A 15,772-nucleotide genomic window follows, 5' to 3' on the forward strand; every position below is an offset into this window, starting at 1 on the left:
AGACAAAAATAAATGAAAAACAAGAATTTATAATTTCATCCAATTCATCCCTGCAGCATAGAGAAATTAGAGGGGCATAAACCAGAAGTAAATAAGAGGGAATAAGTAAACATATTCACAGACTTTAGTATAATCAATACTGCTGTGAAAAAAACCCCAAAACAAACCAACAAAAAACTGATTGTGAGCTTTGTATAACAAAAATAATGATTTCTATTTCTGTCTTTGGAAATAAAAAAATTGTGTTATCAGTTCTACCAACAACCAAATGTAACATCTTTCCATCTGTTTTGATTTTTTTTAATATGTAAAAAGCATGATTTTTCTACTCCTGAAATTAATAAAACATGATACAGATAGCAGAATCTGATCTCCATGCACACATAAATAACATCACATGATATGTGGATCACAGAGAACCTGTTTTTCTCTCTGCCGTAAATCTAACAAGAACTGAGTTCCACTCTAACCCAGCTCTTGAAATAACTCTGTGAAACTTCTTGTATCCATAAAAAGAAAAACTACAGTTACTTTCTCCTCATAATAATCTTCTCAATTCCCACTTCTACATCTTATGTTCCAAAATCTGGACATGAAAAACATGCTTGAAAACTATTTAGCATGAGATAACTTGTACTTTAACAACCATGTTGTTAAATAAGGAGACATGATACTATTCAAAAAGGTCCACTCAGAGTTAGAGTTGTGAAGCACAGAGGAAACACCAGCAGAGAAAGAGAAATGCTTGGCCACTGAGTTCAGGAATGAACTAAACTACACAGTAATCTGGAACTTAAATGCACATTTCTGTCACACAACACAAGCTCCCCAGGGAAGTGGTCACAGCACCAAGCTTGACAGATTTCAAGAAGAGTTTGGACACTGCTTTCTGGCACATGGTGTGAGTCTTGGGGTGTCCCATACAGGGCCAGGAATTGGACTTGATGATCCTGATGGGTCCCTTACAACTCAGCATAAAATACAATAATTACAGAAAGAAGCTATATATTTTAAATAAGTTTCACTCCATTCCCTGATTTGCTGTGTGTTTAGATACTGCAATGGCTGGGTGATCCTATTATCCTTATTCTGCATGATTTAACAAAATATTAAAAGTGTGCATGTGGCAAATAAAGATAACAGCTATAACCATAGTCCAAGTGTAAATAGTAAATAATAAAATTTAGATTCTTTCCTTTGGAAATTAGTTGACTTTTTAGGCTCTTCGTAAAAAAAAAAGAAAAAAACAACACCAGAAGAAAAGTATAATTCATAATTTTAAATAGATTACTTGTCTCCACTATGTGGATCTACATCTAAAATGTAAAAGCTACTAAGAATAATTACGGAGCAAGTTGATACTTTTACACTCTGAAACAGTGTTTCCTCAGAAGGAAATGGAAAAACAAATATGAATTCAGGATCCTGAATCTAAGAAGAAACATCAGCGTGAAACAAGAAACCAATAATGAAAGAGAAGATACAAAACCAAATTTAAAATAAGTATCTGAGCCTTAAAAAAAATTCATTAAAATTCATTTTTTTAAAAGCATTTATGCCTCCCATTTTATAAGTTGATTACTAGGAAAAGTAAGTGAAAAACTTTCATTTTTAAAAGAAAGCAGCATCAGCCAAATGGGAAACTTCAATATTGAGCTCCTTTGGCCTTAAAATAAGGGCTATGAAACTGTCAGTACAGAAAACTCACCCACTTTGTGCTTTATTAAGACAGCAGAAGGCAATAAAACCCTGAAGCAGAGTAACTGTCTGCAAGTAATAGTAAATCAAACTACTAATATTAAAATGTGTTTCAGTATCTCCACATAAAAAATGACATGCCTAGAAGACAAGAAAACATAACACTACTAAAATGTCTGCATGAAAAAGCTTACTTGCTAATATGACAGCAAACTATAGCACATGCAGTCAAATTTTAAATATTGGCATGATTTCTAGTAAAGTCTTCTCCAGATCTGAAAAGTCTCACATGAAGTCAGCTTAGAATTTCAGCTGCCATTTACTCACATGATGACATTTTTCTGTTTCATACATTAAAATTAATGTGCAAAGAAAATGGGTCCTATTCTTCCATTTTGAGATATCAAATGCTACTTAAAATGCAGCAAATTTAACTTTCACATAATTGTATTTTTACACTGCAACTTTCTTACTTTTACAATTTTTTTTAATATATATTATTCTACATTTTAACAAATTATAAACTTTCTGGCAGTACTGGCTGCATGCAGGCTAATAAAAATTAACACAAACCCAAAATCCTGGAAGAGTTACCTTTTTTGAACTATTAGGATTGTTGAAGTTACGAGAAGCTGAAACAGAGGGGAAAATAAAAAACCCTAAAGCATAATAACTACAGATACTTCTAAGACTGTATTCCACGACTAAAAGCCGTCTGAACCAGCCAGAGCTGCACTTAATGTTAAAATATCATCTGGTAAATAAAAGTGATGTAATATTCAGGTGATTCAACTTTTTAAAAAATTTTCAGGAATTTTATCAATTGCAAGCAACTAATGCGGATTTGATAAAAAATCTATTATGAAATGCAGTTAATATGAAATTAAATTAAGCAACCCATCACCTCAGCAATTATTATATTTTCAAAGCCATTTGCTTGCAAATCAAATCAGTTATTACAGCTGTATTCATCATAAGCAGAAGTTATCTGTGGAATAATAGCAAAAGAAGTCCCAGTGCTGATTTGCATGGAGAAAACTCCATAGCTGTGTTGGGTTTGCACATCTGTTGCTAAGTTCACTGATCCTCCTCTCTGATAGGCTGACATTCTTCAATGCAACACAAGAAAAGCCACTTTTACAGATAGAAGAGAGACTACTACTTCTTTACAGTTGTATCAATTACACAGGGCTTTCTGCAGGGAAGAAGGAAGAGAATAAGGAACAAGGAAGAAAGAAGATACTGAACTGTCAAAAAGTCAAGTTTATCTATAAATGTAACTAAAGACAAAATGAGAAAATTCAGATATAGTGGATAGCATGTTTTTTGAAAATATGCATGGCCTCAGTTTACAAAACACCTTCCCAATTACTGTATGAAGTCCTTAGTAATTTTGATTTTTGTTGTCAAACTGCTACACCAAGCAACCACTAATTTAGACTGATTACCTTTCAGGGACTGACCTGGTTTCCTTCCTGATTAAAAAAGAATCTTGTCTTGAACTGACACAAATGAGAGGAGAATGTACTATACTCTGAATGAAATAAAAGGTATGGATGTAAACCAGCCATATGTATGCTAATTTAGAGTTAACTGATTAATTTCTCATTCCTAATTTTGTATTCTTGTGTACCTCTGTTCAGATTTTGATGAATACATATTTCTTGAAGCTATGCAACTGGCATTACACATACAAATACTCAAAAATTACAGCTAATTGCAAAGAGGCAGATATGGGCAAGATAAAAACAATTCATGCTTCCTACAGAAAGAAATGTCACTGACTCCACAAAAGAGCAAACCTAGCAAGAGGGAAGCAGTTTGTAATATGCAATACATTTCCAAAGTGTTTTTAGGTAGTAGTATCATGACACAGAAGCACAGGAATTTTTTAAATTAAAACAAATATACTAGAAAAAAAAAATGAAAAGAATCTCAGCCATAACAAGTAAACTGTATTATCAAACTTCCACTCTCAAGCTAGTTAAGCAATTTTCTAAGTCTCTATCTAGCTGTAAAACTGGCTGACACCTGAAAACTTTACCTCACAACAGCTGGGTATTCGACAGTCACAAACACTATGTATATAAGCTGATCAGCTGAGTTTTAAACACCCCAATTCCTCTCTGATCTCAGATACAGTTAATTTGTCTGACGGTAAAGCTGTACCTGTGCCGTACACTGCTGTAAACCTCAGCAGAGCAGAGCTCCGAAAGCATTGAACTGGATAAAGCCACTCCCAGGGCAGGATTCCGCTCACCCGAATTTTAGATAGCAACCGTGTAGTTCCCAAACGAGACCAGCTTCTAACCTCCCACAGAGGTTACTGGAGATCTGATCAATAGAGGCAACGCAGTCTAGGAAGCAAATGTGCTTCAAACAAAGCACTTCTCAAGTGTCTCTCAACTAGAGGTAGGACACAGCTTCCTAAACCTACCTACCAGTGTAAGTTGTTATGCCATAAAGTATGCAAAATATCTACCCAAAACAAGCAGATTTGGTGTTGGATGGACAGGAAACCTGCATCCTTCTGAGAGGCAGGTGGGATGACCCACCAAGACTATAATGATGCTGGAAACCTGTATTAAGACAACTGACTCCTGCATTCCACTGTCTATAATCAGCAGACATCTAGCTCAGAAGGAGACACCTTCACCGCAGGCACCAAAAGAGAAATTAATTCTAATTTGGCAGCAGGAATCCAGAATCAGTGTAAATGGATAATATAATTCATCACTGACAAAGATTTCAAGCTAGTTAAGTAACCATCACAGGTAATTTTCATAATCTAGGATTCCAAGCCTTTCATTCAAATGAACAGAGAACAGTGGGTTTTTGTTAAGTATTTTAAAATAAATTTTAATAATTTTTGAAGTCTACTGTTCATCTAATATTATACTATGAGAGAACTATAAATGTGATCCAAGATCCTAGAGCGGCTCTTTCCGTGACCTTCAACACCTTCACTGTCTATCAGGATACCTAATCTAGGAAAAGAATTGTTACTTATTAAAAAAAATATTGAGGAAAACCCCTATGCATACAGCTCACTTACAAATAAGAATTATTCAATAAATAATGTGTTATATATGTCACTCTCTTGAATATTTGGGTATGTGACAGTACTAAAAACGTTTCCCAATTATTCAATTTCTCAGCAGGACAGTAACAGTTACAGAATACAGATAATTAATAAGTTCTCCTTTATCAAGTGTTTTTTAAGACCCTTTCAGCCAAGTCCTTCCTGCTTTACACGAGTAGATAGCTAAATGTAATGGCATTACAGTCAGAATGTATAGGATTAGAATGATTTGCTCTGGTTAATACTCATCTGTAACACACAGGCTTCAGCCACTATCTCTTATTGCATTCTGTTGGTGCTGTCATTCAATACCTCCTTTGCTAAGCTAAGCGCATCACTTTAACCAAAGCTAAATCAATCTCTATTTTATAAGGACAGAGAGAAAATATTGTTGAACTGGAAAAACATCTTCAGAGACTTCTGCAGTAAGAACTGGAAGTTTCCACTCTGTTTTCAAGATCGCTTAACACTACTAATCACTCAAACCACACAAAGCTTTGTTTGGCATATGAAATACATGTAATATTTCCTCTTTATTACAGAAGAAGAAAAATCAATCATTTTAATATGTTTCCTAAAGTATGCCCACATAAGTTTATGCTACGTGGAAGGCCAGAGTTGGAATTTTCTGGGAATACTTATAAACATAAGAAATTATCACCAGGGGTGTATGATACGCCAAAAGTACTTCCATAGTCCTTCTACTGATGACCACCGGTATCAACTATTGCCACCTATTTACCTCCTTGTCTACAGATTCAAGGAGCTTCCAGACGTTTACATCATAAACCTTCCCAAAGGAGAAATGCTTACATTTTCTTTCTTATGCGCTGCACTTACCCAATCCTTTAGGAGTAATGCCACTGCTATCAGCAGGATTGACCACCCAGTAGTAGTATTTCAGCGTGTGCATTAACTGCAGCACTGTGCCTACTCTGCGTATGGTGTTATAGATCGTAGCAGTCCCAATGAATTCAGCTGACAAGTAGGTATACAACGATAGCTGCACCTAAAGAATGAAACAGTTATCCGCATAAATGTAAGTTCTGTATTAGTAACCTTAAATGGTAGGGGTGTTTTTAGAATATACTTTGGATATGATATCAAAAACTCAAAAGCTAATTACAGTTTTGGTTAGGGCAAGGGCTGGACTGATACCTAGGTACCTAGAACTGATATTCCATGATTTAAGTAAAGATAAACATATTGGCTTGTTTTCTATTATGACTTTTTATACGAGAAGTATACATTTTCAGTTTTTAGGACAATGCCATTTTTCACTTTGGTTCACGTATCCCAACTATGATTACTTAGGAAAACAAATAATTCATTATTACCAGAGATGAATGATAACATTTTATAGATTTTATCAAACTAGAATACATAATTTGAATTAATTGAGAGCTTACATCAATGTGTAACAAAACACAATTTGCCTGCAATTAAAAATACAAAATTTTATGCCTAATCTGTAGGAAAAAGATGTAATGCAACCACTGAAAAAGGGACTGGGTTTCTAAAAAGTCTTTTAACAGAATTAGACAGGATCTTAGGTAATAATTTAACTTCTTTTAAGAACTTATGAAAGACATTGGAGTATACAGTTAAGCAAGGTGTAGACTTCCTGATCCAAAAAATCATTGCTATTACCATGTTTTAAAAAAAACTCAACCAAACAAAAATCTAAGTAGAATTTTATAAAAGAATATAGGTATTTAATTTTGTTGTAGGAAAGTCATAAGATTATTCAAGTGTACTATTACCTTTGCAGGGGTATGTATCCAGATAGCAGGATTAAAAAGGATGTGATCACATAATTGCTTCAGTAGAGGGGCTCCATGAGATAATCCATCCAAATATTTTGCAAATGACAAAAATTGTTCCAGAACTGCTCTAGTTATATGAACTCTAGATGACTGGGGGGAAAATAATCAGAAAGAAAAAAGATAAAGAAAAAATCTTCTTCTTTAAAATAATTACAGCCAAACTATGAAGCAGTATTTTCACCTGGCTCATGATTACTAAGTGCATGCAGCCTTGCATGTTTTGATGTCATTGACTATGAAGGCAACTTATACTTTCTAATAATATTAATGGTTTTTGTAATGGCTGTATTTAACAGGTTAAAATATTCATCAATAATTTTGTTTTTTGGTATTTTGCTTAGTTTGACATTTTATTAGAGCCCAGTCAGGATCCTACATTTTACAGCACAATTCTTTGAGAACTTCATCTGAAGTCCTTATCCCTTCTTAAATTAAAGACGTGTCTTACTGAAAGTGGGTGTCTCAGTGTGTGAACACACATTATTGGGAGACGTGCCTTCGTTTCTTTAACTGGAGTAGATATTTGAAGGAGTTGGGTTCATTGTTTCCTCAAACTTCAGGAGACTTTCAGTTTCATAGCATATGCCATAAAATCACTGTTGAAACCTGCTCCTATGTAGTAACATGGCATGAGGACTTTGACAAACTTCTTTGTAAACTAAATTAACAAACGAATAAATAGGAAAAATCTCTAAACGTCCTTCCCCTTGCCTTCTCTACAAAATGTCAAGCACTGGAACAGGCTGCCCAGGGAAGTGGTGGAGTCACCATCCCTGAGGTATTTAAAAGACATGTAGATGTGGCATTGAGGGACATGGCTTAGTGGTAGACTTGGCAGTGCTGAGTTAACAGTTGGACTCAATGGCCTTAAAAGTCTTCTCTAACCTAAACGATTCTGTGATTCTATGTTTCGATTATTAACTCTGTAAGTACAGTCTGGGAACATGGAGATTTGTTATTTTTAGAACTGAAGTCTATTTGTCAGTAATATAAGTTCAGCCTGGATGCTGATGCTGATTGTTTCCTTTGGCTTGTACATCAAAATTCACAATAAATAATCTGCAAATAATAAGAACAAAAATGCTATTTGGAAGTTCAAGTAAAAAAAAGACCTTTCTGTTTTCTCTGAAGTATTTGGTTACATGCAAATGAACAACAGATACAACAGATAATTTACAAATAATAAAATTGAGGCTGGCTGGGACAGAAAACGATTTTTTCCCACCATGTGTGCCAACTGAATATAAGCATATATTGAAAAAAATAAAATACATCCTTTCAAAAAACTGCAGCTAAGTGAATATAATATAATAAAACCACCCAGAAAACAACATCTGTTTTAAGAATTACACTGTGATCAATAGAAGTGCTTTAAATATTCACATGCCCAAGTCTAATGAACATAGTAGGTGTTAATTAGAAGAGCGTGCAAACTTTTTTTAAAAAAAAGTCATATACAACATTCTAAATTGAGGTATTCCATGTGCATAAACCACAGTGCTCTATTCAGGAGAAAGCCCTCCACAAGGGCTCACCCAGTCTGCATGTGCTTAACTTACCAAACCAAAGCTAACAACTTTGTAAATTCATTCTGGTTATGTCACAAGAAAACCTACGCTTGGAAAAAACCACTACCTTAGGCTAGTTCTTTGACATTCTAAATCACACTTGCTTGGCAGTGAAAACAGAAGCATAGAAAATCTGCTTTTAGGTATTGAGTGAAGGTATTTCCCAAGCCACAAAGAACAAAGGGAACAGAATGAGAGAAACTGCTTATCATTCTTCTTCAAAATTCAGAACATTTTTTAAAGGTGCTATTATGATTTTTATCATCTTCTTAAAAGATTTCTATGCTGACCTCGTGGTAATAAAAGTCCAGTAGTAGATATTCAAGAATGTTGGAGCCATGAGCTTCAATTGTAGGACCATCACTATCTTAGTATATCTGACAGCTTGCTCTCAGGTTATTTAGATTAATAAACCCCAGTAACAGGGTGCCATGAGGCCAGGAGGCAGGTGATATTCCTCACACTACTGAACTGAACCTAAGTTTTGTGATAACTGCTCATCGTACCTGAAAATGAGCAAGTAAAGGGAATGTCCTTTGCAACTATTTCTTTCAGAAATTAAATTTTGTTACAGTTTTTCTTCTTCAAAACACAGAGCCACTATTTCAACAATTTCAGAATTGAGTCTCAGAAGATTAATTTAACTTTTATGAACATATACACAAGAAAACTTAAATCTCAATTATGATATTTCTGCTATGTTTGTACAAACTAGAAACAAAACAACTTTACTAAACAAGTTTGGGGGACAGAAATTGGAGAAATGAAAATAATTTAAAGTGATTCACAAAGAGATCTAAACTAAGAACATAAATAAGAGAACAGAACCAGCTCCAGAAAATTGATTCTTTGAATACTGGTATGTAAGAGGATGAAGAAGATGAGTAGACTCTTTTAGACAACTTATAATATATTTTTAATTTGCAATACTTATATCACAAATATATTTTATTCCACCAGTCATTTGAGCCAAGTGATTGAAAGTACCACAACAACAGTAGAAATATTAAGAACAAAGATAAAAATCCTCCAAACATACCTTTTCAAGGAGATAGCCAATGACTAGAAAGCCTTTTCCACCAAGCATTTGTTCTTGCATGGCTACTGAACTCTTAAGAAGCTCAACCAAGAAAGCCAATAGGGTAGCACTGTATGTAAAGAACAAGATTTTTTTCAGATTAAAAATGTATCTGTTGCTTTCTCAATAATCACCAGCTATTAAGTGAATAGAAACAGGTTTAGGGTGGTGAACTATTCCTAGAAAGAATACAAATCTTATTTTTCCTGTTGACAAATTTCTCCAGTGATTTTTCACATATTACAGTGGCAGGAGTGGGAATTCATATTCAGACAAGCACTGTCAGTACTCCTGGTTTGACCACGACTATCCCATGTTTTAAATACCCAGTCCCAGAGCTTGCAGTTCTAGCCAAAGTTTTGGCAGCTGAAAGAGGCAGAAGACACGGAGTGGAATCCAGCTGACAGTGCTAGAATGACACAGCCAGGGGCTGTGTCAAACATTTTACTGTCCAGACTAGCTATGCTGAACAGCAAAATTTTCAGCCACTAGGTATGTCCTCATTCCACACTTTCAGTCCCTAGAGTCACTCAACACAGAGGTGAAGCATAAAATGTTTGAACATGCACATGGGCAATGATGCCCACCTCAAACCACAGTGGAACAACAGCAGGGTGGAGAGCTTCCTTCACACTTTCTAAAGACCAAATATGAGAATAATACCTGCTTGACCAAATAAAGGTTAATGATTACTTTTCATTCAGTTAGGAAAGCACAGAGAGACCCCAGAGGCCACAAGGAAATCACCCAACAGCCCATCCCAGCAATATCTTAAAGTGAAGTGTTCAGAAAGTACAGGGAGGGAAAGTGCTCAGAAAAGGTTACAGTATAGAAACATCAGAGATATGAAAGACTGCAGGGGATAGAATCATCAAGAAAGTGAAACTATGTTATGAAAACTAGCAGTAGAAACATGACAGATCAATCCACCACAGGGAAAAAAAATCATAATTGACTCTTGGGAGATGAGAATAAAACAAAAAAAAACTTATCTATTGCTGAAAAATCCAGAGAAAAGGGAGAAAGAAAAGAAATTGTGACAGAAAGGAAGTATTTAAAATTATTTTTCAAATGTCTTAAAAAGGTAGATGACAATGTATTGTAGTGTATATACAATGCATACATAAAGTCATTATTCATTTTCTAAAAATTAAATAGATGTAACAGTTCCTAGCTGTATACACACGTGTCTGCAACCATGAAAGTTCTCACACAGGTAGTAGGCAGAGGCAAGGGTAAAAACTGTGGCTTTTGCACTATGAAAAAGTGACTTACAGGAAATAGCCAACCTGCATTTGATACCTTTCAACTTTACTTACAGTATCTACTCATCTAAAGGTTCACTTGCTCTTCAAATAGAATCTTTCATTTTGAAATAAATATTGAGATTGGTTAATTCATGCCAGCACCAAAAATAATCAAAGTGCTGAGGAAAACAAGATTTATTCTATTTGTTGAGTAAGGCTGCCATGCAAAAAGAACACAGTGTAGTCAAAGTACATGCTGGGAACATGAAATAGGGCCTTGTCTTTCTTCATTGCTGAATGGTCATAATAATCCATCTAAAATCACATACGGAATTCTCCACAGTGTCAGCAATAAAAGAACACAGATAATATCCATTTACAATACTCCAAAGATTTTATCAAAACAGCCTGTCAAGCTGTCACATCAATTTCAAACCAGATTATATGCATCAATTTTTTCTTACCCCAATCAAAAGTTCCTACTGTATTTGTCATCTAAAATAAAAATCTAATCATTTTTACTACATGAAAATCCATAAGCAGCTCACATAAAGTGTTGAAGATTTAAATTTAGATTTTTTTTTTTTAATTGAATAGGTAAAAGAAAATTCCATTTAGATTGATGGTGCTTACTACCATCCTCTATGAGTAACCTCATGACCTAGGAAAACAAGCCATTATGCATAAAGTCAGGAAACAGCATACATCTGCAGAATTAGAACTTAAATTAGAAAAAGAAAATACTATTACTATTGTATTGAAATGTCAAAAAAATATTCTTAAAATACCATGAACATAGCACCAGACTTAAATTTATTTTGTATTCTCACAAGCACTTTTTCAAAAGCCTTTTGACTTGTTCACTCTATGAATTTAGATGTCAACTCATGGGCTAGAGCTATTCTTATCTCATACCAATACAATCTCTATACAACTGTTAGAAATTCTGACAGACTCTGAATGCAAGTTGTAAGACACACTAACACCCTACAAAAAAGATTTTTCTCTTTCCCTCTATTCGAGTACACGTAAACCACAAGTCAACTCAGAGATAGTAAGTGACCAGTTTATACCTAACCATGTCACAGACACAGAAACAGACAAGCTGGTTCCATGTAAGAAAGAAGGACTCGAAAAAGTGTAGTAATTCAGTTGCAGCCAGTTCCCAAATATCACTTTTCAGATATTAACCATCTTTATGCGGGCTATAGCTGAAACTAATCCTGCTTGCCCACATTACCTCTGCACAGAGCTACCTTAGCTGCTACTGCAAAGCAGGGCCAGTGTTTCTAGTTGCTGGAAAATGTATTAATTTAGCCAATGCCTTTGTGAATGAGCTATGCTTTTACTTAATTCCAAAATGGCTTTTAACATCTATTGATCCAGACACATAAAGATACCCCAATCCAGCTCTGCAGAATCAGCTCAGGTCTGCAGGCAGTAACTCTATCTTCTAATCTTTCTGCATTATCCAAGATTGCTACCATAAATAATAGAGTTGACTGCAGTATATAGTAAGTCAGATCTTGGGATAGCACATGTGAATGCATCATTACACCTTCAAGCACATTAAAAAAATCCAAGTACCAGAAACAGCAGCAGTTAAGGAGAACCATCTGGCAGGCACAATGAGGTTTGATATGAATAGTGTATAGGACCACAGTATTGATAAAAAATTAACATAATAATTGAATTTAACTAGCAGTTTGCTTATATTATTATGCAGGAAATGAGGGAAGGAAAAGATCTGTAATATTTCAACTCATAGAAGAACTATCAAATCAAAATGGAAATGTTTTTAAATTCCCACTGCATGTACAGTACTGAAGCTATTACTACATGACGATGATTAGAGGTAGGCAGAAAAAGACTACATGCTGTCTGTGGGGTTGTTTTTTGGTTTTGGTTCGGGGTTTTTTTTTTATGGGGGGCGGGGTGTTGTATGGTATTTATGGTTTGGGTTTTGTTTTGTGGATTTTTTACCTCAGAGAGTTTGCTTAGACTTGTTTTAGGTGAAACTTCCTTTTTGGAGAAGGAGGAATGAAATTGCACTAAGTAACAGCTGTTGCACGCAACACTGGTTTCACATGTAATGTTCTTCTCCTCACATACTTTATGCTAGAGAGCATCTGATCTGCCTGGATTCTCAGATAAACTTTCCCAAGCTCTTCAAAACTTTTCTTTCCCCACATTGTCAGACCGACCTCAAGCAAATGTGTATCTAGATATAAAAATCCATACTGAAGTAATGTATTTTCCCCCTCAATACTACATTCTAAGGATTTAGTCTAATTCAGAGGACTGTATCCAGAACTTTTAACAATTTCTAAGGATACTCAGTTTATATAGTCACCTTGGCAGCTGAACACAAATTAAACCTGAAGATTTGAAATATGAAAATATTTATCAGCAGAAAGAGGTTGCCAAAATCATTCTTTTTAAAAGGTTGTTGTTGACAGAGGTAAAATAATATTGATGAGAAGACTGTCTTCTGAGTTGAACAATTTTTTAAACAGAACTTAACAAACTTACCAGCAACTAGCATGCATTGGATTGCTGCACAGCACACATTAAACTTGCAGAATTCTGTGGACTGCCACACAAAATTTATCTCCATTCTTTCCTATTTTCAACACGCCCAGATATAACAGATACTTCAGCCCATTCCTACATCTCTTCTAGACCATGCCCTTCCTAGAACAGATCAGTTTGTCTGCAGCAGAGCCAAGATACAGATAGAAAATGAAACTATGTATGTCAACCAACACTAATTCAGACAACTATAAAAACTACTGAAAATATAACTGATTTCAGGAAAAAAGAAATACAGCAGTTTTTCATTACTAAAAAGCAGGAAAAAAAAAGGTGATAGACCAAAGCATGATGATGCAGTACTTCCAATGGTTATGATACTGTTTAGAAGTACCTTAGAAGTCAGGAATTTGCGCCATTAGGATAAAAGTGAAATTTGCCTTGGCTTTTTGTTTGTTTTGTTGTTGTTGCTGTTCTTTTATTCTATAAACCACTACCCAGATTAGTTTCTCTAGGTTCCTCACTCCCATGATAATTTTCTCTGTCAGATATGCCTTAATATAAGTTTCATCTTGGATCGTGTATTACAAAGTTATCTGGATTAGGTTTTACAAAAGGCACCTTTAGATAAGGTAGGCATGTTGCCTTGGAGATCTAAGTATGATTATTAATAACAGACCATTTAACTTCGAGAGTCTGTATAAAAGAAAATGATGCAAGTATTTTTTTTTTTTGTCTAATTCTCTTTGGGAAAGAATTCTTTATAAGATAAAAATCCTTTATTTGTATTTTCAGCTTCTCCAAAACAATACAAGGAGATTCTATGAATAATTCCATCACAGGCTGTTAATATAATAATTATTGAAAATTAATCTTAGCATAAACAGATAAAGTGGTATTAAGGAAAATCATACACCAACAATTAACATTTCCATGAGCTACAGCTATGGCAGCTCTCTAAAGTGCTTCCTTAGCTTCCAGTTTAAGTATGTTTTTTCTTTCTGTAAGCTTGTTGCAGAGAAAGGGGAAGTGACTTCTTTCTTATGCCTTTTCAATTTTTTTCTTGTAACATGTGATGAAGCTTATAACACTACTAATCATGTTTCATTCATAAACATGAATCAGCTGAATACGGGTTGTATGAGAGAACTAGAGAGGCAAGCCACATCTGCTAACAGGCAAAACATTTTGGGACACAGACTCCAGTAACAAATTAGTCACCCTTAATAGTCCCTGGATATTCTGAATTATGCAGAGGTAGGGCAGTTTAGGAGCTTGCGAATGGTTTCTACTACATGATGCAGTGGCTGTAGTTTCATCATAAACCCTTGTCCAGGCATTCTGATTTGCCAAATCACATTCTGGCTGTCACAGCTTGGGAAAATTCAAGTACCACTGATTTTATCTGAGCACAACTAGGTCACACCAGTGATGTGAAATTTTAGGAGCAATATCCAGAATTCTTCCCTTCAAAACACAGAGGGAAGGGGTTACCAGCACTAAAGAATGCAAATTCTGAATTTTACATTGGAGTCAGCAGTGGACTGGGACCTTGGCTGTCCATGAGAGGCATAAAGGCAAATGCAGCAACCTCAGGAAAGATTACTTCCATACCTACTGTCAAGTTTAAATACCTGTGCCAGCTATGACAAGAAAATGACTGAAAGACAGGATGAGAGGACAGGTTAGGAAGGTAGGATACTACATGGCATTCAACTTATTTGCTGCCATGATCTATAAGATGAAATCAATTAAACTAAAGACATTAATAAGAATTATTGGAAACTCACAGATTTTTCATATTAAGCTAATAAATAAAATCAATACATCAAATTCTAATTCCTGTCAAGATGTGTTGTTTCATATCTGTGGAAACTTCCTGTTTCTTATCAAACTATTAATCTTAAAAAGTACATGCAGCAGCACTAGTAGACAGTAACCCAAAACCTCATCATATGAACATAAAAAAATAGTAAAGGAAAAGAAAATAATTACTAAAATTATTAATGAGATATTAACTGGCCAACGCAAAGCGCACTAAACATTGACAAGAAAAAATGAAGAGTAGGAGTTGCTGCCCTATTCAATGTTTCCGTTTTACTGACTGACAAGAGGTGCGCAATACACTCTGTAACAGGGCTATCTGCATTCAGTAGTGAAAATAATGTCAGTAATAAAACTGTCTGAAAAGTTGCTTACATTTACTTTGCTACAAACTCTAGTTGGGTGTACATATCACCTTTAAGGTGGACATAGACACTGTATTTATTTAGTAGGATAAACAGTAGATGTATTCTTAAGTTTTATTGCATGATGTATGCGATCTAGCAAATCCAGTGATGAATTTCTAGAATGAGACTCTGAGGGAAGCCTATGCTGGAGCAGGCTTCTAGCAGGACCTGTGGCCCCATGGAGAGAGAAGCCCGTGTGGGAGCAGGTTTGCTGGCAGGACTTGCAACCCCATGGGGACCCACACTGTAGCAGTGTGATCCTAAAGGATTGCACCCCATGGAAGGGACCTGCGTTAGAGCAGCTCATGGAGGACTGTCTCCTGTGGGAGGGACCCCATGTTGGAGCAGGGGAAGAGTGTGAGGAGTTCTTCCCCTAAGGAGGAAGGAGTGGCAGAGACAATGTGTGATGAGCTGACCAGAACTCCTATTTCCTGTTCCCTTCTTCTGGGGAAAATAGAAAGAGAAATCAGGAGTGAAGTTAAGCCCAGGAAGAGGGGAGGAGTAGGGGGA

The 15,772-nt window shown here is 35.4% G+C and overlaps 1 protein-coding gene across 11 annotated transcripts in view; it reads right to left on the reverse strand.

Annotated features, from left to right (window-relative positions):
• The window catches only part of NBEA (neurobeachin), a 467,529-nt gene that overhangs the window by 333,780 nt on the left and 117,977 nt on the right, over positions 1–15,772 (reverse strand). For all 11 annotated transcript variants that reach the window (XM_042014378.1, XM_042014387.1, XM_042014386.1 and 8 more), the window contains exons 11-13: positions 9,214–9,322; positions 6,544–6,696; positions 5,621–5,789 (exon numbers count right to left, since the gene is read on the reverse strand). In XM_042014378.1, coding sequence (XP_041870312.1) covers positions 5,621–5,789; positions 6,544–6,696; positions 9,214–9,322 — 431 coding nt within the window. The remainder of the gene's footprint in view (positions 1–5,620; positions 5,790–6,543; positions 6,697–9,213; positions 9,323–15,772) is intronic.

The sequence above is a fragment of the Corvus kubaryi genome, unplaced genomic scaffold (genome assembly GCF_017639235.1).
Source record: "Corvus kubaryi isolate FWS band 111438036 unplaced genomic scaffold, C.kubaryi_AGA036_p1.0 split1-65, whole genome shotgun sequence".
Classification (NCBI taxonomy): Eukaryota; Metazoa; Chordata; class Aves; order Passeriformes; family Corvidae; genus Corvus; species Corvus kubaryi.